This window comes from Vipera berus, assembly GCF_964194415.1.
Source record: "Vipera berus genome assembly, chromosome: 4".
In the NCBI taxonomy this organism is placed as follows: Eukaryota; Metazoa; Chordata; class Lepidosauria; order Squamata; family Viperidae; genus Vipera; species Vipera berus.
In genome coordinates, this window is record NC_138206.1 from 60,006,192 (window position 1) to 60,032,423 (window position 26,232).

General features: G+C 37.8%; 2 protein-coding genes across 2 annotated transcripts in view; one reads left to right on the plus strand and one right to left on the minus strand.

The window, feature by feature from the left end:
* The window catches only part of MAOB (monoamine oxidase B), a gene marked incomplete at both ends in the record, with an annotated part of 53,365 nt that extends 39,186 nt beyond the window's left edge, over nucleotides 1-14,179 (plus strand). The window contains 8 exons of the mRNA XM_081328097.1: nucleotides 1,129-1,288; nucleotides 2,484-2,580; nucleotides 3,066-3,119; nucleotides 4,842-4,899; nucleotides 8,133-8,230; nucleotides 10,896-11,007; nucleotides 13,152-13,211; nucleotides 14,024-14,179. Of these exons, the coding sequence (XP_081184223.1) occupies nucleotides 1,129-1,288; nucleotides 2,484-2,580; nucleotides 3,066-3,119; nucleotides 4,842-4,899; nucleotides 8,133-8,230; nucleotides 10,896-11,007; nucleotides 13,152-13,211; nucleotides 14,024-14,179 (795 nt within the window). The remainder of the gene's footprint in view (nucleotides 1-1,128; nucleotides 1,289-2,483; nucleotides 2,581-3,065; nucleotides 3,120-4,841; nucleotides 4,900-8,132; nucleotides 8,231-10,895; nucleotides 11,008-13,151; nucleotides 13,212-14,023) is intronic.
* Nucleotides 14,180-22,112: 7,933 nt separating this feature from the next.
* Nucleotides 22,113-26,232, minus strand: part of LOC308667709 (amine oxidase [flavin-containing] A-like) — a 41,879-nt gene continuing 37,759 nt past the window's right edge. Inside the window, exon 15 of the mRNA XM_081327130.1 lies at nucleotides 22,113-23,828. Within this exon, the coding sequence (XP_081183256.1) occupies nucleotides 23,676-23,828 (153 nt within the window). The 3' untranslated portion in view covers nucleotides 22,113-23,675. The remainder of the gene's footprint in view (nucleotides 23,829-26,232) is intronic.

Below are 26,232 nucleotides of genomic sequence, written 5' to 3' on the forward strand. Positions count from 1 at the left end.
TTATAAAATGTTTTATAGGTGGCACTTAGATCCTAAAAAATTAGCAAGTATGTATCCGAACTGCCAGCCTAAATGTTGGAGGTGTGGCGGTGAAGATGCAACGTATTTTCATATATGGTGGACCTGTAAAAAGGTTAAAGCTTTTTGGATTAAAATTTGGTGGAACATGCAAAAGATATTCAAGAAAAGGATAAAGTTTTGTCCGCAACTGTTTTTACTGGGTATTATTACTGATACTACTGTTGTGGACACTAAGCTGATGTTGAACTTAATTACGGCAGCGAGACTTTTAGTAGCGCAATATTGGAAGAAGGAAGAACTGCCGACTACAGAAGAATGGACTTTAAAAGTTTCCAATCTGGCGGAAATGGCAAAGATTTCAGCGTAGTTGAAAGATCAGTCGCAACAGAGATATATTGTGGAGTGGAGAAGATGGATTGATTATATTCAGAATAAATATGGGACTAAAAAGTTTCATTTAGCATTTGAATAAGTATTGATGTGATATTTAAATTGCTTGTAGTTATTTTATAAGAGTTAAAGTGCGATAGATTTAATATTTTATTATTGTTTGCATAAGGTAGACTATGATTGCTTGTATTTTTATACCCTGTATTGAGCTCTGGGAAGTCAGGGAGGGGGGAGGGGGAGGGGAGGGAGGTGTTGGGGAGGGTTGGGGAGAGGGGAGGGGGCTGGGAGGGGTTTTGTCTTATTAAAAATGTATTGTAAAACTTTTCAATAAAAAAAATAGTTCTTCCCTTAGGTCAGAGTGTTGAATGATCTTGATCTGTAATAGCTTTGAATTTGGTATATGTGGGGTTGGCCTTAGCTGTGCAATACTGTACTCTGTATTTCTGTGTTTGACATAAATAATGTTTGTTTCTTAACTGTATGTCTGCCATCCAGAGTTGCTATTTGTGTATTGGGTAGGCATATCAAGCAATCAGGTGAGATCAAGACAAGACAAGATCTTGTTAACAAGCCAGAGATTCCAATTCAATCCTGCCAAATGTGTCTTATTGTGGGACTCAGTTTTCTTGATCTACTATAACTGGTCTTTCATGCCACAGAAGTGTGTTATTGTGTTATGTAATAACAACAACAATTTTGTTTGCATTTCTTTTCCAGGCCCAGTATGTTATTAGTGCCATCCCTCCTGTGCTTAGCTTGAAGATTCATTTTAATCCTCCTTTGCCTTCCATGAGGAATCAGATGATTAATCGGATTCCTATGGGGTCAGTGATCAAGTGTATAGTATACTACAAGGATGCATTCTGGAAGAAAAAAGGTATTTCATGTTAACTGAATGGGCAGGGCAAAGGAGAAAACAGGGATAGTGTAGTTACAGCTTACACTTAATGTATCTGCCTACTTTTATGAAGGTCTTCAAGAGACTTGTGCATGCAAAAGTATGGCTTTATCTCATGCTACATTTCACTAGTGTAAAATTTGGAAATCTATCACTAAGGCAAATGTATTGAAAATAATATTGTGTATGCTTTTGTGGTATTACATATGCATCAAATTTCAAGGGGGCACATACAGAGTTGTCCCGCAATGTACTATTATTCTGCTCTTACACCTTTTAACTTCAGCAAGATTTTGAAAGACATGACAAACATTTGCCACCAAAAGTGGGTTGTAATAATTATGTAATATTTTAAAACAAGCAAGGAACAGGAAAATAGGAAAACAGACAATGTATATTAAAATCAGTGAATCAGAGTCAGTTACCTGAGATACTAATAAAAAATCCACACATATATATACACACATGCACAAACACACATGCATACAAATACATCTCATTTATTTTCTTTTTTACTTTCAATTATATCAACCAGACTTCCTTGGGATTGATGAATGTTTTAAAGATGGTGTTATGTTTCTTATCTTTGACAATGCCTCTGATGCACTATAGAGAGGAAACACCTGGTGATAATTCTTTATGATTGCCATTTACCAGGAAAACAAGAATCTAGCATACATTCAGACAATATCTATGGATCTAAAACAAATGAACAATCAAACAAATAGCATTTTGCTCGCTCACACAATTATATAATAGAAATGTGATGTTTAGAAAATCAGTGATGATGGAGGTTCTGAAGCCATTCTTATAATCCTATAGTATTTTTTATCACTGCACAATTCTGAGTCTAAGATATTTATTCATCCTATATGATTCTGAGTTCAACTCAACTCACAGTATCCATACATGAATAGATTTTAGGATGATGGAGAAGCAGTTCTTTGTGGGATCTTACCAAGAGTTAGCCATTCCTGATTATCCTAACAGTTCATAGTGCTATTACAGTACATGTGTTTTGTTTCAAAAGAGTTGCAGATATGCCAATTTTTACTTATATTGTCATCATGACCATTGTAATAAAGCACTTGGCAGCTTTTATTTAAGGGAGTATCGTATTCACTAAACCTAGTAGAAATACTGACATCTGGATGGACCTTCCTTTTTCCCCCAGATTATTGTGGTTCCATGATTATTGAAGATGAGGATGCACCAATTGGGTTGGCATTAGATGACACCAAACCGGATGGAAGCTTTCCAGCCATAATTGGGTAAGAATTGCTTCAAAGCTATCAGAGATGAAGGGTGAAAAGCAGGATCTAAAAGAGAATTAACTATGTCTTGAGTAACAGTTGTAACTATATTGTACACTTGAAGCATGAGTATTCCTCAATAAATGTATATACATTAGGTGCTATACGTGGATTACAAATAACAGCCTCTCCCTTACGGTATTTTATGTAGCAATTATATTATAGTGCCTTGGTGTGGGTTTTACGGATTTCGCCCCTAACTGAAGAAAAAAACATATATTTCCCTCTCTGTAACAATTTGGAAGCATTGATTGAAAATCTAGCACTTCTCTTCATATTTTGAAATATGGAAATATGCTCTTGATTGGAATCTAAAAATTTTGGAAATGTGTTTTAGGAAATCATATTAAAACTTAACTGACATAAATTGATCCTGTTATGAAATGATTAAATTGTAAGAGGAATAACATTTATTTCTTCCATTTTTTTATTTTAAATTTCAGTTTCATCCTTGCCCGGAAGTGTAGAAGACTGATTAATCTCACCAAGGAAGAAAGGTTTGAACAATAAATCTTAATGGATTATATTTCTAGAGGTCAAAAAAAAAAATGGGAATCTTTTCCCCCTATTTATTTTCATTCATTGGAAAGCCAAGGAGAGTCTCCTTTCTTGCTTTCTAGCTTTCTATCTAGGCAGCTTCACAGAAAATCAAAGTCGCAAAAACCAGATCTCCACATTATGGCTTTTTCTCTGTGGGAGACTTGGTATTTCAAACATTTTACCCTCAGGATCTTTACCATTCCCCACCTACTGACATTTCATAATGCTGGGGAAACAACTTTATTCAGGTGGACTGAATATACTTTATATTTGCAGCATCAAAATTTCCATTTCTCTCTAGCCAAATCAACAGATAGTTGTTTTGGTTTTAATCCAGCTATATCACAAGCACAGTCGTATTCATACTTGATTCTGTTCTCCTCTAGTAGTTTGGCACCCATCTTTTGACCTCAGGTGCTCATATTCTAGTATCTTGTCTATTTTCACTTGATTGTAAATGTCGATTAGGCTTTCTGGAGAAATTGAAATTGGCCACCATTTCCTTCTCCAGTGGATTGTATTGATTCCTTATAGCAGGGGTGTCAAACTGCCGGGCTACAGGCCGGATGCGTCTTGGTGAAACCGCGCCCCATTGCCAGCAATGGGAAAAAAGTCGCGATACATCACAACACGTCACGTGACGTTGCGACTTTGACACGCCTGCCTTATATGAATCTCTGCTCTTGATAGAATCACACATAGCATCAAGCTCCTCTATCTCTACATGGTATCTATTCACAGAATAGCATATTAACATATCTTTCTCAATTCTTGCTTGACACTGAAAACAAATAAAGCAACAATCTTCATATCATTCCATTTTTTTCTGCAGTGTCAATATTACTTTTTCATATGTATCTATGTTTGATTAGTAAAAAGGAAAGTATAATCTCTCTCTCTCTCTCTCACACACACACACACACACACACAGACACACAGACACAGACACACACACACACACACACACACAGATGATACCACGTGATTTCAAAAGATTAGCAATTAAAAGCAGGATGTGGATCATTTTGTCTCATCTGGGATAAAAATATTTGGTCTGATGCATATCTGACTGATGATTTATTGATAATATTAACAGCACCATACAAACAACCATGTTCCCTTTTAGGTCATGTGCATGGACCTACCTGTTCTCCCAAGGATCATACAGTATATGGGAAATTGTCTAAACAGAGATTACAACTTTCATGCATAGATTCTTATAAAACAGTTGAAAAAGAGACATTTGTGGAACCGCTTTGTGCTAAAAAGCACCCTATGATGCACTAGTCAACTCCTCTTTGAACACGGAAACTCCCACTGGTCAGCTGTTGGCAGGGAAACACATATGCCCCACCTTCTCTCTTTGAATGGTCATTTGTAACATTGGTCAATGGTCCCAAGTCCCAGGCAAATACAAGGATCTATTTGTAGTTGTGATGTCTCTTCCATTTAACAACTACAGTACATGCAGATTGCAGAAATTGTTTATCTATGTGTTCGATTTCTGAGACTTGGCTTTGACAAAAAAAAGAGAGAGAAAGACCGTGGAAGGCAGTTTCTACGATACAGCTTCAATCCTTGCAAACACAAATCATTAGCAAATCTTAAAAGATGTTTAAAATCCAAACTAAAGCTATTTCAAAGAGGCAATGTATATCTCATTAATGTTTCTTTTACAGGAAAACAAAGATCTGTGAGCTCTATGCAAAGGTGCTGGGAGCACAAGAAGCCTTACATGTAAGAACTTAATTTCTGATATAGCAGGTTTTTTTTTTAAGTAGCATTGGAAATTCATGAACCTTAGCAGATATGTTTAGTGTGCCTAGAGTTGGAGAAGCCAATCTGAAGCTAAATTTCAAGATAATGATTGATTTCAGTCATAGGCCAGGTCAGCAAAAGCCCAAATGTGAGGGCAAATTTAATTATTTATTATTGTCAAAATATCTCTAGGGTCTGCTCCAATTGTGTAAATTGGGTAAATGAGGAAGCTGATAAGTGTACATTCAAAGAAGATTCAGATATTATTTTATGGTTCAAAATGTGAGAGATTATTTAATACACTTCAGAATTAAACATTTCAAGTTAATAGCTTACAAAATATAAAAATAATAATTCAACAGTTGATAATTAAAATAGTCCATTCTTATACCACTCACATACATCAAGATCTCTGGAAATGGGGGAAGAAGGCAAATGAAGAAGTAAATATAAATCCAATATAAGGTAAAGGTAAAAGTTCCCCCGCACATGCGTGCTAGTCGTTTCCAACTCTAGGGGCCGGTGCTCATCTCCGTTTCAAAGCCGAAGAGCCAGCGCTTGTCCAAGGACGTCTCTGTGGTCATGTGGCCAGCATGACTAGACGCCAAAGGCGCACAGAACACTGTTACCTTCCCACCATAGTGGTCCGTATTTTTCTACTTGCATTTTTACGTGCTTTCGAACTGTTAGGTTGGCAGAAGCTGGGACGAGTAACAGGTGCTCACTCAGGATTCGACCCACCAAACTGCTGACCTTCTGATCGACAAGCTCAGCGTCCTAACCCACTGAGCCACCACGTCCCTTTCAAATCAAATATATAAAATATAAGAGGATTTGCAGATGAAGTTTTTATTGAATAAATATTCGGCTTCCTTCATATAATTTAGTCAAGAATTTCCATATGAAGAAAAGTAAGTTTCAATAGGACCTGTTCTTGAGATCAATTATTTCCTTTTCTGAAAAAAAATGATTATGTTTTTAAAAATGACGTGAAAAAAAGTAAGCATAAGAAGCAAATGGATATTCAGTAATGGATTTCCTGTGTAAGGTGGAGTTTGTCTTGACCAAACAGCTAGTTTGACTTCTCCAGTCTGGTTTCAGAAATTTGACATGCATCTTATTTTATATCCAAGCCTTAACACTGAAAACAAAATATTCCTGTGAATGCCTAGGTGGAAGCTCCACATACTTTAAAATTTTAATATTAATGGCTGCCTGAGTTGTCCATTAAAGACCAAGGGAAAAGCACCCAACTCATTTAAGTACCTGTTCTGTTCCAGCCTATGAACAGCCCTGTTTGAATGTCAGGGACAACCCCTTTTTATAGTCAACAGGCTGGAAAAACCCAACCAAATTTATTTACAAAGAAATCAAAAGTGCAATCAAGAGTTAAACCAAAAGTTCAAACAAGAGTTAAACAGGAATAACAGACCAGGACTCTAGCAGAAGATCTTCAAATGGTTGCCTTCAGCAACCAGTGCCACCCACACCTTTTATATTTATTTATATTTATTATATTTTTATACCGCCCTTCTCCCGAAGGACTCAGGGCGGTGTACAGGGCAATAAATATAAAAACAGAATACAAAAGTTAAAAAATGATTAAATATAATGCCCAAATTTAAAATTTAAAACAATACTTAAAAACATATTAAAACCCCAACCCTAACCCATCAGACCAGGTCAGATTGCTCAAATAAATACATTTTTAGATCGCGCCGGAAGGAGCGAAGGTCGGGGGCCATCCGGAGCTCAACTGGCAAGCGGTTCCACAGGTCTGGCGCGCCCACAGAGAACGCCCTCCCCCTGGGGGCCACCAATCGGCATTCTTTGACCGGAGGCACCCTGAGGAGGCCCTCTCTGTGGGAGCGCACTGGGTGGAGGGAAGTTGACGCCGGCCGCAGGTGTTGCCGTAGGTAATCCAGACCCATGCCATGTAGGGCTTTGTAAGTCATTACCAACACCTTGAATCTCACATGGAGGGCAACCGGCAGCCAATGCAGCTCGCGGAGCAAAGGTGTAACATGAGAGTATCGGGAAACTCCCAGTACAACTCGTGCGGCTGCATTCTGCACCAGTTGGAGCCTCCGAGTGGACTTCAAGGGCAGCCCCATGTAGAGAGCATTACAGTAGTCTAGACGAGAGGTCACGAGCGCATGAGTGACTGTACGCAAGGCATCCCGGTCCAGATAGGGTCGCAACTGGCACACCAGGCGAACCTGGGCAAAGGTCCCCCTAGTCACAGCTCCAATATGCTCTTCTAAAGAAAGCTGTGAATCTAGAAGGACCCCCAAGTTGTGTGCCCTATCTACGGGGGGTAATAGCTCACCCCCCATGGCCAGAGATGGAATAATCGGAATTTCCCGGGATGCCGGCATGAACAGCCACTCAGTCTTGTCAGGGTTGAGCCGAAGCCTGTTCCTCCCCATCCAGACCCGGACCGCCTCCAGGCAGCGGGACATCACGTCAAGGGCATCACTGGGGTGGTTTGGGGTCAAAATAAAAAGCTGGGTATCATTAGCATACTGATGATACCCAACTCCCCTTTTATCAGCAGTCCCAAGGCGTAGCTTCTCATTGCCTTCTTCTCCTCTCACCGAGTTGCCTCATTGCCTTTCTCTGTTCTACTCTGCTGGATTGCCTCCTGCTCCTAGCCTCCCTGAATAGATCCAGCTGTGAGTCATCTACGTCCAATACCTCATGCTCACATGGCTGAGTCTGATGAGGAACATGATGGGAGGGGCCAGGCTGAGAGTCCTGCAGTGCATCAGAGCCTCCCTCTGACACCAAAGGCTCTCCAAACCCCTCCTCCTCCTCCTCTTCAGAATCATCAGACTCAGCTGCCGGTATCACAGGCTGATGCTGAATCACAACAGTACCTTCCTTTGAGTCAGCCACCTTGGAATGTTACAGATTTTGGTCACATGAATGCATAATGTTGAAGTGCATTATGTTTTAAAAAGTACTAAGCATAACAAGATGCTATGTTTCTGTATCTATTATTACAGATTTCTAATTACTGGGAACAAAGATGATTTAACTTTTATACTATCACTTGTTTCCTATCATCTTTTAAAGTAGATTTATATGTTTATTGTCCTTGGAGATGATGTGAAATGGGAAATTAGTTACTTCAAAGTTTTCTATTTATTTTGCAAAGTACAGTATCTATTTTTGTCTCCTTTCATTATTTGCTATTGATGATTTTGTAGCCAGTGCACTATGAAGAGAAGAACTGGTGTGAAGAGCAATATTCTGGAGGATGCTATACAGCTTATTTTCCACCAGGGATAATGACCCAGTATGGAAGGTATGGTAATCATAAGTAAGGATGATGTTAAGATTAAAGGGTTAATGAAGAATATGAAGTACTTTATGTTCTGTTAATTCAAACCAATTTCTTTAACTTACTCCATAGATATAATTTCTGGGGATTGTGCAAAGGATTGCAGTATTAATTACATACTTTTACCAGAATAATGATGGCATTTTGTAGTTATACACTATATAGGGAACAAATAACAACAATCCCTGCAACAAGATAACCTATTTCTAATTGGGAAATATATTTAGGAAATTACTGAAATTTATGTATCGTTCTGTAAAATGCATATTTGCAGTTAAAAATCTATGTTTATAATGGGTTTGCTGCTGTAACTGAGTAATAATCAAAAGTATGTATTAAACCGATAGATTTTTTTTACTGTCTTTAATGCCTTGATACAGTAAGTATGATGCATTTCAATGATTTTATATCCATTTATTTACTTCCCATTAAAGCTACTAGATCTGGATTGCATAAATGTAATTGCTTTTATGGCGATGATAGGTTTCTGTACATCTTCCCGTATATACAGAAGGATATTATGCATAAAGTGGTATGTGTTGTAGCAAGTCATGCATGACACATTTATGGATAATTAAGTATAGCCTTTTTGAGCAAGATGGAACTAATTTCAGAGTTCAGCAGGGCTTTGACATTATTGATAGATTACTTTGAAAAACATCAGCCACACACACCCTATGTGTGGTCCCTGAGTTCATAGAAAAAGTTTTGATGAACTACTTTTAATTAATTGGCTTGCTTGATGTTTGTACGTACCTATTGTTATGTTTTATTTTCTTTCTAAAAGTTTTATATATGTATCAGATTGCTGCATCTATTTTATGAATTACTCTTGGATAAATTATTTCATCCTTGTAGAAGTGGTTGGAAGATATAGGTTAGCTTTATCATCAGAGTTGTTTCCTTTTTCTGATTAAATCAAGTTGAATATCATTCTTTTAGAGCAATTCCAAAGTATTAAAGCTGTTTGCATGCACCATCAGGCTACAAAAATACTCCTGTCACAACTGACCACAGCTTTCTCCAGGGTGAGGGGCACATATAGCTTTCAAACCACATACTTTTGAAAAAAATCCAAAAAGTAATAACTGGGTCCAGCGCAAAAACTATATGGTTTTATTTTGTTTACATTTACATGTAATTAAAAGTTTAATGAAGCTTAATTTGATTATTTTCTGGCCATACACTGTATTTAATAAATTTTACCTTAACACTTTAGAAACCCAATTTAATATTATATTATAGCTATTTAATATAGATAGTCCTTGACTTACAACCACAGTTGAGCTCAAAATTTCTGTTGCTAAGCAAAACATTTGTTAAGTGAATTTTGCCCCATTTTATGACCTTTCTTGCCACAGTTAAGTGAATCACTGCAGTTGTTAATTAGTAACACAGTTGTTAGGGGAATCTGGCTTCCCCATTGATTTTGCTTGTCGGAAGGTCGCAAAAGGTGATCACATGACCCCAGGACACCGCAACCATCATAAATATGAGTCAGATGCCAAGCTTCTGAATTTGGATCACCTGACCATAGGGATTCTGCAATGGTCATAAGCGTGAAAAGAGGTCATAACATCATTTTTTTCAGTGCCATTGTAATTTCCAACAGTCACTAAATGAACTGATATAAGTCAAGGACTACCTGTAAAGGATAATACTAATTCTAATATGTATTTGAAAAATATATTAATATAAAAACATAATTATAAACATAATGCATTTGTATAAATACTGTGAATATACAACATTGCTGTACTTTGAAGTCAAATAATCGCAGCCTATATACAAAAGGATTGTGATAAAAAAAGCCCAAATTTACATCTGCTTGAACAAGGAATTGATGGATCTCTTAGAGAATTCTTGAAGCTAGCATTGCAATTCATTCTTTCATCTGGTTATGACACCAGTCTAGACTTGGCTGCAAATTATATTCAGGGACTATATAATAGCAAAAGCTTGACAGGTTTGATATTGTTTTATTGCAGAGAAAGAAGAGAAAGGCCACTCATTATATGGCCATCTATTTCACAACAATAACTCTGGGTGATGTATAAAGGTTTAAACCCAACAATTAGAACAATAACCCATGGTGCCCCAGGTAAAGAGCATGTTCCAATCATAAAAACATATCAACAACTAGGGTAGCCTCCTGAATGTCTAAAGAAATGGTCAGGTCTTCATAGCTTTACAAAAGGCTAATAGGGTTTGAGCGGTCTGGATTACAATCCCACTGAAATGGCTAGAGCTGAATTTATTTTGGCCAGTTTTTCAGGAGACACATGGATAGAGAAGTGGGGAAGGGAAAAACATGGTAGTGTATTATAATGCATCATCCCAGCTACGTATCACTGCATTAAAGAGAAGTTTCTATTTCTGCCAACAGAGACTCTTTCCCCTGTTAGAAATGGAGACTTCAAGGGCCGGGGGAAATGTGCATGTTTATTGCATCCAATTAATACCACATTTAATTTTGCCTTGAATATCCTGGAGCAAGTTTCAAGTTGATCAGAAATAAAAGGTCATAGCTACTGCCATTTAGGGTGCTAATATTAGGAATAATTTTCCATTGTTTATAATCGGAGGAATGTGTCCCTTGGCATTTCATGATCTGCACTTCCTTTCAAAGGATTCTTCGTGAGCCAGTTGGGAGGATTTTCTTTGCAGGTACTGAAACAGCTTCAGAATGGAGCGGCTACATGGAAGGTGCTGTCCAGGCTGGGGAAAGAGCAGCCAGAGAGGTTGGTTGCATCAAATAATTTTACTTATGTTTTCATGATGATTCTTTGTATGAATTTCCAACCCAAAGCATCCTCAAGTTGGCTTGAGTGACCTCCAGTTAAAGATAAATGGTGTATCCCATATTCTTAGGAGTGCTTTATTGCGTGTCTGGAAAAAGTATTATTATAAGTTAAATTATAAAATACCGATTTGGGGAATTCCTGGACACGCGATAGAGGGCGTATCTATGGGAGTGAGTATGGATATGGTTTCTTATAAGGAACTACTTAGATTGCAAGGAACTGATTGGCAACTTAAATCATTAGAGGAGTTAAGACAAGAAAACATAAGTTACTCTTGGTTTCAATATACCCAACTGAAAGTTAGGTGGAAGTTAGATCAAAAGGTTGGCATCACAATTACAGATCAAAATTTAGTAAAACAAATTAGAGATTTAAATTGTGCACATATAAAGAGGATATATAATGCTTTAATTGAATTGGATTCGGAAACGGAACTGGTTAAAGACTGTATGATAAAGTGGTCACAAAATATTCAGGAACCAATTTCGTTGGACACCTGGGAGATAATTTGGGTTAGAAATGTTAAATTTACTCAGGCTCAAAATTTAAGAGAAAATTTTTATAAAATGTTTTATAGATGGCATCTGGATCCCAAGAAGTTGTCCAACATGTATCCTAATTTACAGTCTAAATGTTGGAGATGTGGTAGTTTAGAAGCTACCTATTTTCACATGTGGTGGACTTGTAGAAATATAAAAGCTTTTTGGATCAAAATTTGGTTGAACATTCAAAAGATTTTTAAGAGAAAGATAAAGTTTTCTCTGCAATTGTTTTTATTGGGTATTGTTGTAGATTGTGATGTTAAAGAAACTAACTTGATGTTGAACATGATAACAGCAGCACGGTTACTGGTGGGACAATATTGGAAGAAGGATAGTTTGCCCACTATAGAAGAATGGGTGTTTAAAGTTTCGAATCTTGCAGAAATGTCTAAGATTTCTGCTTACTTGAAAGATCATTCACAGGAAAGATATATTTCAGTTTGGAGGAGATGGATAAATTATATTCAGAACAAATATGGGACTAAAAAGTTCCATTTAGCTTATGAGTAGATTTTAGTGGGATATTGTTATTGGTACTTTGTTTGTAGTTATGTTAAAGGGGAGTTAAAGCACATTATGAATTTGGTTAATTGTATATTATGCATAATTTTTATTTAGAATATGATTATTGTAACTATAATCCTGTATTTAGCTCTGGGAAGTGGGGGGGGCAAGTGGGGGGGTTTGGGGTGGGAGGGATTTGGGGATATATTGTAAAATTTTGTTTTTGTAAAACTCTTTAATAAAAAAAAAGATAAATGGTGTATTAATCTTATAATAAAAACAAGCTGTAGGAGACACCAGGCAGAGCTCAAGGGAGGGAGTCAAATGCGTCATCAGTTATGATGCAATAAATAAATATACTCATTTGAACTGCCTGAATCTCCTGATTTCCCCGGCACTTGACACAAGAAAGCAAAAAGCATTAAATATCAAAAGCTAATACCAAACTCATGGACGCTGGATGTCATATGTGCATTCAGGATTTAAATCAATCCCAGAAAAGGGCAAATACAAAGTTCTTAAAAAGGCATCATCAGCGTATCAAAAGAGGAGTTGCAGCTCCCTCTGGATATCCTAGCCTTGCTAAATTAGACCCTAAAGTTCTGATGGTGATAGGATGACTTCCAGCGCTGATGATTAAGGAAAAATCTCCGATGTAAAGGGTAGAGGAAACGAAACTGAATATTAGAAATGGAGATAAAGCCGCACTGTTCTGAATTAGTCATTCAAAACAGTCTATTTTAAAAATGAATAGATTGTTATATGGATGAGGAATCCAGTCTCATGTTTGTTAATGAGAATTTGAGCGAAAGAAACTGACCTGGCTTGTCTTGATTGCTTTTTTTAAAAAAATGAAATTACACTTTTATACGAGTCCCATTTATGTCAATAAGATTTGCATATTTGCATATTTACGGTGCCTGTAATGCAGCATTTCCGAACTTTGGCCAGAATCAGGATATATTTTAAAACGGCCACTTGGAAAAGCTTTTGGTTGACTGTTTTCTACTTAAGTCTCAAATCACTTCTTTTTAGGTACTACACTCGATGGGAAAATATTCAGGAGAAATATGGAAATCAGAATCAGAATCACCTGTAAGTATGCAATGTTTTATTGGATATGGAATGTGAAATGAATACCTAGAATTAGAGAAGAGGCCATGTGGAAAGGAATGATTTGGTCCTCACTCTGTGCTGAACTTAATAAATGAGCTACAGGCAGTCCTTGATTTGCAACCATTTGTTCAGCAACTGTTCAAAGCTACATCATGACCTCATCACTTAGTGATGGAAGATCCAGTCTCAACTGTAGTCATAAGTCGAGGACTACCTGTAGAGTGAGTTAATTATAGGGATATAATTTAAATCACACCAACAATATGCCTTTAACATTAGCCATAATAGCCTATACTGTAAACCACCAATTGGTGTGACATGCTGAATAGCTTTTGTAAATAAATATGATCTTGGAACATCTTGGCCCCTGGAGTGAAGTCGGTTCCACCACCACCGCCGACCTTCCGCAAGAGTTTAAAGACCTGGCCCTGCCAGCTGGCTTGGGGCTCCAATGGGGGCAGCTTCACATTGGAGCTGGTTGACAGACTAATAACGGATCCCCCACCCCCACCCCCTCACTCCCCATCTTTACTTAGGGTTGTGTATTTATCTTTCTAATTACAATGGTCTTCACAAGTCTTCAGTTCTCCCTCCCTCCCCCATCTCTCTCTCTCTCTCTGTAGACGTTCTGCTTGAAAAATGTAGACCACTCTACTTTAATCATTCCTACTCCAACCATATTATAAAACTGTAATTGTTTAACATAAGAAAGCTGTGCTTTGCTGTTGTTTTCTGGTACTTTATCTTGAACAGAAAGAACCCCTATTAATTCTGAATGTTCTTCCATCCAGGATGTGTCAGCCCTGCCAATAACTGCAACATTTTGGGAAAGGAACTTGCCTTCTGTTCCTGGACTACTGAAATTGATGGGGTTCTCTATTTTCTTTACATCAGTAGCTGCAGCTGGGCTCTTTGCCTACAAAAAGGATCTCTTAGTGCGAAACTGAAAACAGATGTGATAATAGGGAACTATACAGTTTGGTCTGCAAATTTATATACGTTAACACAATCTTATTTCCCTCTCATTTAGACTGTGGATTGAAATTCTCTGTTATTCGGAATCGGACTATTAGTTCAAAGTGTCTTGGATCCTGTGATGGAGTCCAATATCTGTTTTCAAGGGCACTACAATTTGGCTGCTATAAAAATTATATAGTAATTGTCTGGAATCCAATTGCAGGTAGTCCTCAGGATTTGACTAGTCACTTATGACCATTTGAAGTTATGACAGGCCCGCCCCAAAGCTACATACAACCCTGTTTCAAACTTATAGCAGTTGTAGCACCCCCATGGTCATTCACCCTTATGACTGACCCTAAGGACGCTGCAGCATCTCCTGGCTCTTCTTCCCCCCACAACTCTGGGAATCCACATTTCTTCAATAAAGAAAGCAAAACAACAACAACAACAACAACAACAACAACCCCAAACTGGGAGAGACTGACTTGTTGATCTTTCTTCCTCCAGCATTAGAGGCTGAAACTAAACTCTCTGTCTCTGCCCTCTAATCTCAATCCCTTTTAACTACCTAATTTGTTAAATTTACTGTAAATAAAAATCTATACATTAGTTACCTTGATGAGTGACCGCCAGGCTGAAGAATACTGTAGAGAAAGGGAAGGAAGGAAGGAAGCAAAGAAAATCTCTAAGCCCTAAGCCCATTATTCATTCTGCAGCAGAAAATGGGACAGTTCTAAGAAATCTCTTAAAAATGAGTTAGTGAACCATAAAAATTAATAGGAAATTAAGAATGTTGATTTTCTCCCTCTGAAAGTGGGAGACAGTGGCAAAGTTTGGTTATACTGTTTTCAGAATCTTTTCAGACTTTTTCAGGGTCAGGGTTGCTGCTTAAAGAGTTAAAAGTCAGAATAAGCTGCAGCCCAGAAGTAGTTTATCCTTCTTTTTGACTAACCTAAGATTAATTCTTCCTAACAGTTCCCTGATTTCTAAAGAGTGTGCTGTATAATATTTTTACTGATATACAATGCCAAAACAAAGGACCATAATGTATGTGTGCTACTGCTGTTGTCTCTGTGTCCGCTTATTATTCTTACTATGTCATAATTTTATGAGCCTCTTGTGATTACAAAAAAAAAGCACAAGACTTCAGGACTCTCTCCAGGATCCAATTTCAGATAGATAAAATTCTTTTTCCCATTAGCTTTCCTTCCTAACACTTCTTCAGTAGACTTTATTGGAGACTCTTTCCAGAACCAGGAGCAGCATTTTAAAAGAGAGAACATGCAGATTTCTCTACCCCTCAACTCAGTGGCTTAGGAATTCAGTCTGGAAAAGATTTACAGAGTTTCAGCTTAATATCTGGCACTTTGCCCTCAGCAAAAATAGTTAACTATTCTGTTCAGGACCGCTGTACTGTTTTTGTATCAGATTTTATTGATGAAAGATGTGATAAAACTGTTTAAATGTTGGCTATTCATGAAATAGCAAAGCAATCCTATGTGGGGTGGGAAGTGATGTAATAGTTCCTTCCTGATTTCTTAATATATAAATTAATGAAAGATGGTGGCAGAAAGTGAACTTAATTTTTTTTCTCCTTTTTCCAACGGTTATTTATTAATATAGTGGTCTGATCCTGGGAGTCCTTGAGAAAGAGAGAAATTGATTTTATTTCTAGAAAAAGTTTTGGCTATACTACTAGAGGTAGATTTATACCAATGAAGTGTTTTGCATATATAACAAACCTCTAAGGTAGATTTGTCCTCTTTCTACTTGACTCTTCTTGTATTGCCCTTAGATTGATCATCAAAGGGGCTGCAGACTTCATAGAAAGCAAATTTCATTGAAATGGATCTAGTTCTGAATGAACATACTTGGAATCGCACTGTTTAGTATTTTTAAATTAAGTACTCTAGTAATCAGATGCTACAATCAGACATCATACTGAAACGTATTTAATAAAAGTGTTCCTTGTCAGGCTCACACTAAAGACTTCATTGAATAAGTAGCATACTATAACACATTTTTTCCTCTTTGTCTTTCTCATAAAAAGAAATAGGATCAGGACTCAAGAAATTCAAGAAACCTGCATTTTCATTTTTCACTTGGGGGTGGGAGTAAGGAAGAAGTAGCTTAATTTCAGTGAGGTGGTTCTAATATGCTGGTTGTAGATACAGCGAGGTCAGGATTTGTTTGGGTCCCATGTTTACTTCTCAGTCTGAAAAAAGAACAAGTACTGTCTGTTACCATGTAATAAAAATAACATTCTAGCTTTTTATAGCCTTATGCCCTTTAATGGCTTGAGCACTAACAGTAATTTTAGAAGGTGGCTGAAATCTGGGAATTTCAAGAATTATCTGCAGAGTGCCAGGCTGAAGGAGCCTGGGCTATCCCATGGTATGTTCTAACTAACAGAGGCTTTCCAAAGTCTCATGCACAGGATTCTCCCAGATCTGTTACATGAAATGTTTGTTACATGGAAGGAAGTAAGCAGTGGGGTACCATAAGGTTCCACCTTAGGCCCAGTACTCTTCAATATCCTCATAAATGACTTAAATGAGTGAATAGAAGGGGAACTCATCAAATTTACAGATGACACTAAACTGGCAGGAATAGCCAACACCACACAAACTCAGGATCCATCCAACAAAATGAAATTTAATGTGGAGAAAAGCAAGGCTTTATCCTTATGCAGGAAAAACTAAAAGTACAAGTACAGATTAGGCAAAACTAGCCTCAAAAATAGTAACTGAGAGAGAGAGAGCTTGAAGCCCTACCTAGTGGATGATCACTTAAATATGAGTCAGCAGTGTGCGGCAGCAGCCAAAAAAGCTAATACAGTCCTTGGTTGTATAAACAGAGGCATAGAATCAAAATCACGTAAAGCAGACATGTCAAACTCGCGACGTCATGTAATGCCGCACAATGTATCAGAGCCTTTTCACCATTGACGGCAATGGGGTGTGTGCAGCTTCCATATGATGTATCCGGCCCACAGACCGGCAGTTTGACACCCCTGACGTAAAGTATTAGTACCACTTCATAAAGCCTTAGTAAGACCACACCTGGAATACTACATCCAGTTTTGTTCAGATTACAAAAAAAACATGTTGAGACTTTGGAAAAAGTGCAAAGAAAAACAACTAAGATGATTAAAGCCTGGAAACTAAAACATATGAAGAGCTGTTGCAGGATTTTGGTTTGGCTAGTCTAGAGAAAAGAAGGACTGGGTGGGGGGACATGATAGCAATATTCCAGTATTTGAGAGGTTGCCACAAGGAGGAGGGGGCCAATTCATTTTCCAAAGCACCTGAAGGCAGGACAAGAAACAATGGATGGAAAATAATCAAGGAGAGAAGCAACCTAAAATTAAAGAGAATCTTCCTAACAGTGAGGACAATTAACCAGTGGAACAGCTTGCTTCCAGAAATCATGGGTGCTCCATCACTGGAGGTTTTTAAGAAGAGATTAGACAGTCACTTGCCTGCAACAGTATTTGGTCTTCTGCTTGAACAGGGGGTTGGACTAGAATACCTCCAAGGTCCCTTCTAGCTCTGTTCTGATTGATTGATTGATTGATTGATTGGTTGGTTGATTGAAATCACTTTAAATAAACATGCAGAAGAAAAAAAATACAAAGGAAAGGTTCAAAGTAAACTTTATTAAGGGCCTGGCATTGTTTTGTTTCTCTTTCTTCCCTGTCCTAAACACCTACCATGGGCAACAAAAGGGATAACACCACAGCTTTAGTGACGACATCACAACATTATTATCTCAGAGTTCTGCCAATGACATGAGTTAGGCGTAGTAAAATGTACAACTGTTGATGTCACTTAATATATTAATGAAATTAAATAACAACTCACATGTTTGGTATGCAGACTTATAATATCAATTTGGGTATAAATAAAGAGAATTCGGTTTCCAAGGAATTATTGTACAATTATTTTACAATTATTGTACTACTTGAGGAGTATGACAGTTTGTGCTTTTGTTCCTCTATAATGCCACAGAAGACGTGGTAGGGAATTCTGGGATTTGTGTACATCAAGACATTGGGAGGGCACCAGATTGGCAAAGGCTGCACTTAATAAGCAGTTGCCTGTAATGGATATGATTGTAAGAATGCAGCCTTTAAATTCTTGGCAGGAGTTGAACTGAGGAAAAATAGATCCCAGATATAACTCCCATGATTAAATAGGATTGTATTTGGGAAACCTGTTTCATTTGTAGCTAAGATCTGAGACTGCAGTTATAAAAATTCACTCACAGCAATGTTTCCCCCCCCCCCACCTCTGACAAGCATTAATATAGGTGACAAATATTGGGAACATATTTCCTTAATTCATTTTATTTGTCACTTTCTTACTCATTTCATGAGATGGATGAAAGCTGAAATTAATAAAGAAAATGAAACTGTTTCTCATGGCTGAGCAAAAATAATAATAATAATAAAAAATTCTTAGCTCTTAGTTTCAGCTGTACAGTTTGGATTGCATAAACTCAGTGCTTTTTTTGTAAAAGAAAAAGGTGCCGGAACTCACACATGTCATACAACCCGCCTTGCCTACCCTACAAGGTTCCATCCAAAAAAAGTGCCGGAACTCTGTTCTGAGCGTTCTATGACAAAAAAAAGCCCTGGCATAAACTGATCTAATCTATAGGCTTTACTGGAAGAGCCTGCTTTGGGCAAAAGGCTGAACTAATTGAACTTTTGGCCTTCCTAGCTCTATGTTTTTATAACATTTCTCAGAACCAAGTCCAATACCTCAATGTAACTTATATTGCAATCCAATGCGAGAGACCAAGGAATGGAAAGAATACAAAAGGTCGCTGTGTGGAAACCAAAGACAAAAGTTCATCAACTGTTTGGCCTCTTTGTTCGGAAAGAACAAAATCAGAGGCTGGCCTGGATCTAGAGATAGCTTCTCTCTCGCTTTCCCTGCAATCCGCCTTTCAGAACTGCTGGAAGACCCAGGGTTTATTTGGGATGAGCAGAATCAGCTGACTGGCTTCTTGGCAGGTCTTTGATTGTAGAAATAACCTAAGATATCCTTGGATTATCCTAAAGGGAGACTTTTTCCCCAATTCAGGGTTAGGGTTAGGGTTGTTTCATCCTGCTATTTTTGAACTAACACAACAAAGAAACACGTCCATCCACATGGTGGGTGTATTATTTTAAATGATTTTACACATTTTTAAAAGCAGAAACTAATGATTAGGGGGAAATAAATGGAGAAGGGTTAAAATGTAATTAGAGTGTTTGGGAAATTATAGCTCTAAATCAGACATGTCAAACACAAGGCCCGGGGGCCGGATTCGGCCCGCAAAGTGGTTTCATGTGGCCCGCAAAGCCATCCTGGAAACAGTGAGGGAACAGCCCCCACTGCCTTGGCCCTGGCCCAGAGACCCTCCTTCTGCCAGAGACCCTCAGATCTGTTCCACTCCTGCCCGGGCCCCCATAGGCACCCTTGATGCGAACGATGTAGAGCTGGCCATTCCCACCCAGTAGGCCATACGCACTCTAGCCACGCCCACCCAGTAAGCCACGCCCACCCTGGCTCCCTGAGGGCAACCGCAATGCTGATGCGGCCCTCAATGAAATTGAGTTTGACACCCCTGCTCTAAATAAAACAACAGACGAGAATATCACACACACGCTGTGAAAGGAAAGGAAAGAAGTAAAAGGAAAGGAAGGATGAGGAAAAATATAGCCCGGAAACTAACTGAAGGAGGAACAAAGCAGAATAGGAATGAGGATAACATCACCAAACATACATTGGTTACAGTTTGTTTACAGGAGCCAGTGATATCACAACCTGGGAACAAAATCTGGAGGGCAGTAAGGTGTAATTGTAAGTAAAACCATGTATAGGTTTTCTGTTGCCATTCATCCAGAAGGCTATAATTGTATTGATCCTAAGCTTCGGTAACAGAAGTATTAATTACTGAATCTGATATCCCCCCTCCTTACCAAGACTTTTACGTGAAGCATCAAAAGGTTTTAATTCTTGTTCCCTTTTTTGATACAGTTGTCACTGTGACATTCTGCTCTTTGCAATGTAATGGAACTCTTAAACTATATATTGCAGCAAAGCTTCATGGAAATTTTGGAAACAAGGATAAAATAGGTTAGAAACATCTATCCTACTTGGAGTGAGTTAAACATTATTCCAATTTCCTCCTTTCCACAACTTTCTTCCTGCTGTTTATTAGTCCAGTGGTGGATTCTGAGCTATTTTGTTCACTTATGACTTTGAACAAAGTATTTAGTTTCATCTGTAAATCTTCTTTATTGAAAAAAGTGTAAGATTATATACATGACAGGCAAAAATGTATATGAATTGTTGTATCTCCAGACCAAAGGCCCATTCAGTCAAGCAGTCTCTTGATGTGAATTGACTAGCTAGACGTCTTCAGACAGTTCACAGAAAAGGCTGGATAGAGCTATCTTTTCAAACTAAGAACAATCACTTTTTCTGAGTATTCTATTAATGGCAATTAACATAAGGCATAATTTAAATAATACGTTAACAAGTGACTATTCTTTGGCAATTATTACTGGAAATGTGTTTTTAAAATTTTCACTAAGTCAGTAAAGGCACATTATATACTGCTGTAATTTATTTTAAAATAAGTGGGATTACATCTATATATGTTTGATCAGGATGCTCATCTCCATTTGATTATAGAATCATCATTTTGATAGGCCTTGATGGGTTAGTGTGCAAGGATTTATGTCCAAATGTGCATCTTAGAATGGATAGCAAACAAAACCTCTATGCAGAGTATTGAAGTCAACAGTTCTTGAGGGAGTCAAATCATGTGCTTCACATATGCATTCGTGCACTCTGACGATAAGTCACATACACACGATAATTTTAAACGACACTTCTACTATATACGGGTATCCTAATTTGGATATATAGGCATCAAATTATGCACCAAGAAACTAGCACATTTAATTTCTGCCAAGTCTTTTTCCAGATAAATTTTCTATTCAAAGAAAGTGATTACAGTGCACAACATAAGAAAAACCTGTGTAAAACCTTTCACTTGTATCCATAGCGTATGAAGAAGCAGCCTTCTAAAACTGAAGAGCTATTTTTTAAAGTGATAAAAGTAAATATTTGATTCTAAGAAAGAGAAATCTCCATGTACTTAAACAAACTGTGCTGCAAAAGCTAATCCACAGGAGACAAGACAATTGCCTTTGCAATTCTAAACAGTGCAATTAAAAGTAAGTTACAATTCTCCATTAAGTAGGTTTTACAATTGGCTAAACATAATGTTCCTTCCAGAATCTTTTCCCTAAAACTTTCTTCTGTAATGTGTTGTCATTCTAGAGGAAATTAAAAAAAATCTTTAAGTAGGATGGGATTTTTTTTAAAAAAACAATTTTTTTAATGAAATACCTTGTGACCTAAACTGTTGTTGAGCCATTTGCTACTCATATATTGTCATGTCTGCCTTTTGTAAAACTAAAGTGACAGTCCAATTGCAAGATATGGATTTTGTAAGTGATTGTGCCTTATATAATTGTGCTGTTCCTCTAAAAGTGCCTCCGTGGTGATTGTGTTCATTAAATCTCTTATTATATTCATTTTCCTATTAAATATGTGTTATGTATATTTTTATCTGGCAGCGTGAACTTTTTAAAAACACACTCAAAAGAATAAACATTATCACTTTCTTTTGATTTGCTTTTCTTAATTTATTTGGCTGTGACAAATGATAAAAGAAATTTTGTAGTCACTTATCTCACTGGTGTCTTGTCAAGAGAGTTGAATATGAATATAGTCATTTGAAAGTGGAACACGCATGTGTGTGTAGAGATCTACCATTAGATTTCCTGCTGCAAATATCTTCTTTCACATTTATGAAGAAACAGCTGAATTCACATGTATTGCCCTATGGAAACAGTTGCTTTCTTCATGGTTTATTGAATAAATCAGAATCCAGTAAAAAAAATATGCCACACCATCATAATACAAACCATAGTAGATGGGACCACACATTTCATTTCAAACCAATCACATCAACATAAAAAATAAGGTACATGGTAGGTCCCATATTTGTATGTGTATAATTCCTTAAACAATTGTCTTTTCCTGGTAAAATTCATCTCTCCCTCTAAAAATACTCACAAAAAATTCCTTCAGTAACATAATGCTGGACATACATTTATCAAATGAATATTAAATATAAGATGTTCAGCTAGGAAAATCAGGTTGTTAGAAATATGTATAAAGGAATAAAGTGGAAAGTATGCATTCTTGAGAGACTGGAAATTTGTTTTCAACCCCTCTCCAATGGAGTTTTGCCATGAATGGCCAGTGGTCAATCTTAAATGTTTTTTCTATTGCAGCCAATGTTTATTTTTCCAATTCTCTGATTAAAATCAATTAGTATTCACTTTTTCATTTGTCATTTTTTCCTATTTTCTCTCTCTGTGTGTCCCTTATATAACTTGTTTTACTGATGCTGTATTTTATTTTTCTATTTTTATTGTTTTTAATTCCTTATTGTTGTACACAAAATAAAAGGGAAAATAATTCTGGAAACAAAGTTGGACATACTATATCATGCCAAACCATGATGGGTCCTCAGCAAGCTTTTAACCTGGGTTACTCTATTGGGTGCAACATAACAAAGAATCCTGATAATATTCATAGTGCCATGATGCATTCAATCTCTTCATCTGCCATAATAAACACGTGCCTTAGAAATCCAGCTACAGACAAGACAGAGAAAATGCTTTCACCGTACACAGGACGAAGACAAGGAAGAAAACATATTTCAGTTACTTACTGCCAAAGAATTAAGGTTATAGAAATGTATGAGAATATTTGTCAATGTATTTGGCTTGCAGAATTTAACACCACAGACCACAACTCCCTTTTTCACATTATGTATTGTTTTATCAAGGTTTGAGGGAACGTAATACTAGCATGAAACAAGCAATGTCCTTTTTGCAGAATATGAAATTTAGCAGGCCCTTGACAGAATATGAAGGTAGTTTAACAAGTAGAGTACCTGCCCATTCCCCACCCTTGCCTCCAGTGCCTGAAGGATGTGTTGGCTCCACCAACACAGAGTGCAGTTCAACCCAACCAGAGGGAATAGACTGGGGAAGAGAGAAGATGGGAGTAAGCCTTCAACACTCACTTTGTTCGTCATAAGATTTTGAAAACATAAAGACATGTGGAACTTTTACAATGATTATGACAAGCCTGCTTTGTTCTCATTACAGTATATATCACACAGAAAGATACAGTATGATGAGAGGCCACCAACTTTTAAGCAGGAAGTCACTCAAGAAAGAAGAGCGAATCTTTCCTGGCTCCCTTTGTGTTTTAAAGGAAGATGAATTAAATTGGTTGGGATGTGTTAACCCAGGTGTTCCAAAGGGTATGAAAGAGGGCTTTTTCAGGAACAGCATTCACAGCATGAAGGAAATAAATGGAAAATTCTGGCTCAAATACATTATCGGGAAAGAAGTCCCTTTTTGTAGGCCAAGAATCCAGTTGTAGCCAATGAGGTGATGAAAGTAGACCATCCAAGAAAGAACAGCAGTCCAGGAACAGATGGCAAATTTCTCTCCCAAAATGTAGTGGTAATTGGAATCGCTGGAACCTCCTAGGATGAAACATATTTACAGTAGTTGTTAGAGCATGGCCATCTGAGTAGCTTGGATAGGAAGGCATTACAGAGGGTGGTGAGCACAGCACAAGACATTGTGGGCTGTCCCCTGACACCACTGGATGACATTGCCAGGGCTCGCTGCCTTGGAAGAGTGAGGAAAATTCTCAGGGATGACTCACACCCTGGACGGTATCTCTTTACTCTCCTACCATCGGGTAGGAGATACAGGAGTATAGCCAGCCGCACCAACAGGCTGAAAAACAGCTTTTATCCATGGGCTGTTAGGCTTTTGAACGGGAAATATTTTTTATAAACTTTATGTATAATTGACTTGCGAGGCCAGTGTGTTGTGCAATTAGTTCACATGGTGTAATAAGATGGAGGGTTTGTGTCACTGTAAGTTGGGGGGTGGGGGCACGAACGGAGGCTCAGCCAATCTCAATGTATACATGGTTGTACTTTGACAATAAAGGTTCATTCATTGAAGCTGCAACACTTTTATCAGGAGGTTACCCTACCTCAATTCAGTGGTATTTAATTCTATGAAAACACATACTTAGATATACGTCTTTTTTCAGAAACTGCATAAATGCAGTTCAGCATTTACTGTCCACTGATGCCACATAAAAAAGTTGGTTCTCAATTCTTATGCCTAGTTTATTAATGCAAAACACTGATAAAGTTAAAATGCGCATTTCACTGAATCGTATCTATAGGTATGGCAAATAGCTTGGACCATCATCATTAATCATCAAAAAAAATTGAGCTTTGGAATATCTGCAGATAAATATAAATGCACTCAGATCTGGTTTCTATTCATTGGGTTTATTATAGCCACACCTTATATATTGGTTACCTCATTTACCAAATATCCACAATTATGGTAATAAATTGCAGTAAAAAATCATTTTCCAAACAATGTGTGCATTTATAACCAAATTTTGTGTGCCTCACAACAACACACACCAAAGTGAGAGTTATGCTGGCATAGTTGAAAGAGGATAAGAGAATTAGTGATCTTCACAATGTCTCTCCCTTTCTGTGTGTCTCTTTCTTAATCACATATTCACTTAGTCACCATTATTTTTCCAAGCATCAGGAATAATGTCCTAATAATCACCTTGGTATGTACAAATGTTATTCTTCGTATGGATGATTAAAATGCTTATATATTTCCTTGGGCTACTGCATCACACTCTGGATGGGGCTGCCCTTGAAGAATATCTCAAAGCTTCAGCTGTGCAATGCAAAGTGCAATGGTAGAGAAGTTATGTTTGCTACTAGAACAGCACATGCTACATCTCTGCTCCACACACTGCATTGGTTACCAGTGTTGTGATTCAGGGTCAGCCTGTGGGTTCGGCAGTTGGGTCGGACGACTCAGAGGAGGAGGAGGGGGGTGTTGAAGAGCTTGCTGAGGGGATTGGACAGCTTGATGAGAGCCCCCAGCAAGGCCCCTCTCATCTGGTCACGATGCAGACCCAGCTGTGTGAGCCTGACAGCGTGGATGAAGATGACCCACAGCTGGCCCTGTTCAAGGACGCCTGACGCAGGAGGCAGTCAGTCAGGAGTAAACAGAGGAAGGCAATGGGGCACCTCGGAAGGAGGCACAGAGAGGCCACGCCCTGAACTGTATTTAAGGGGAATGTGTGGGAGGGCTGGTTTGCTGAAGCCAACCGCTTGGATTGTTCCTGCTTCTTAGCTCGTGTTTTATGGTTGGTGTCTTGTCTTACTCTGTTTTATGTGAATAAATTTGGCAGGCGTAATTCCAGCCTCTTGCTGTTTCTAAAGGGGTTGTCCCTGCCTTTTCTGCAGGGCCGGTAGCAGGCTGGTACAGAACAACCAGTTTGCTTTTGGGTCCAATTCAAGGTGCTGGTTTTAACCTTTAAAGCCCTTCATGGCATGGGGCCACGTTTTCTGAGGGATCACCTCTCTCCAGTTATTTCGACCTGCCCAGTTAGATCAGGCAACAGATCAATTAGATCTGTTGTCTTTACATCTGTGGTTTTTATCCGATTGGTGTCTGCTACCCTTAGTAGCTTTTGGTGAAATGAGTAGCTTTATAAATTCGATTAATAAATAAAATATATTTATAAGTATTTACGTGATTTCGGTTTCCATTGCCCCTCCCCCTTTCTTGTTTTAATTCTTTTTAGCTGTTTTTTCATTTTTAAAAGGAAGAAAATGAAAAAAACAAAAAGGAGCATGACCAGAGACAACATAAAGGAACTTAAAAGCAAGAATATATATAGCGGAAATAAAAGGTGCAAGCAGGCACTATGAAAATCAGTGCAGGAAAAGGGCCAAATGTACAAGTGTACAAATATATTTAGAGGAAGAAAGGGGAAAACCAAGTTCATTATTTTAAACAAAGTAACCTCAGTTTCTATGGTACGAC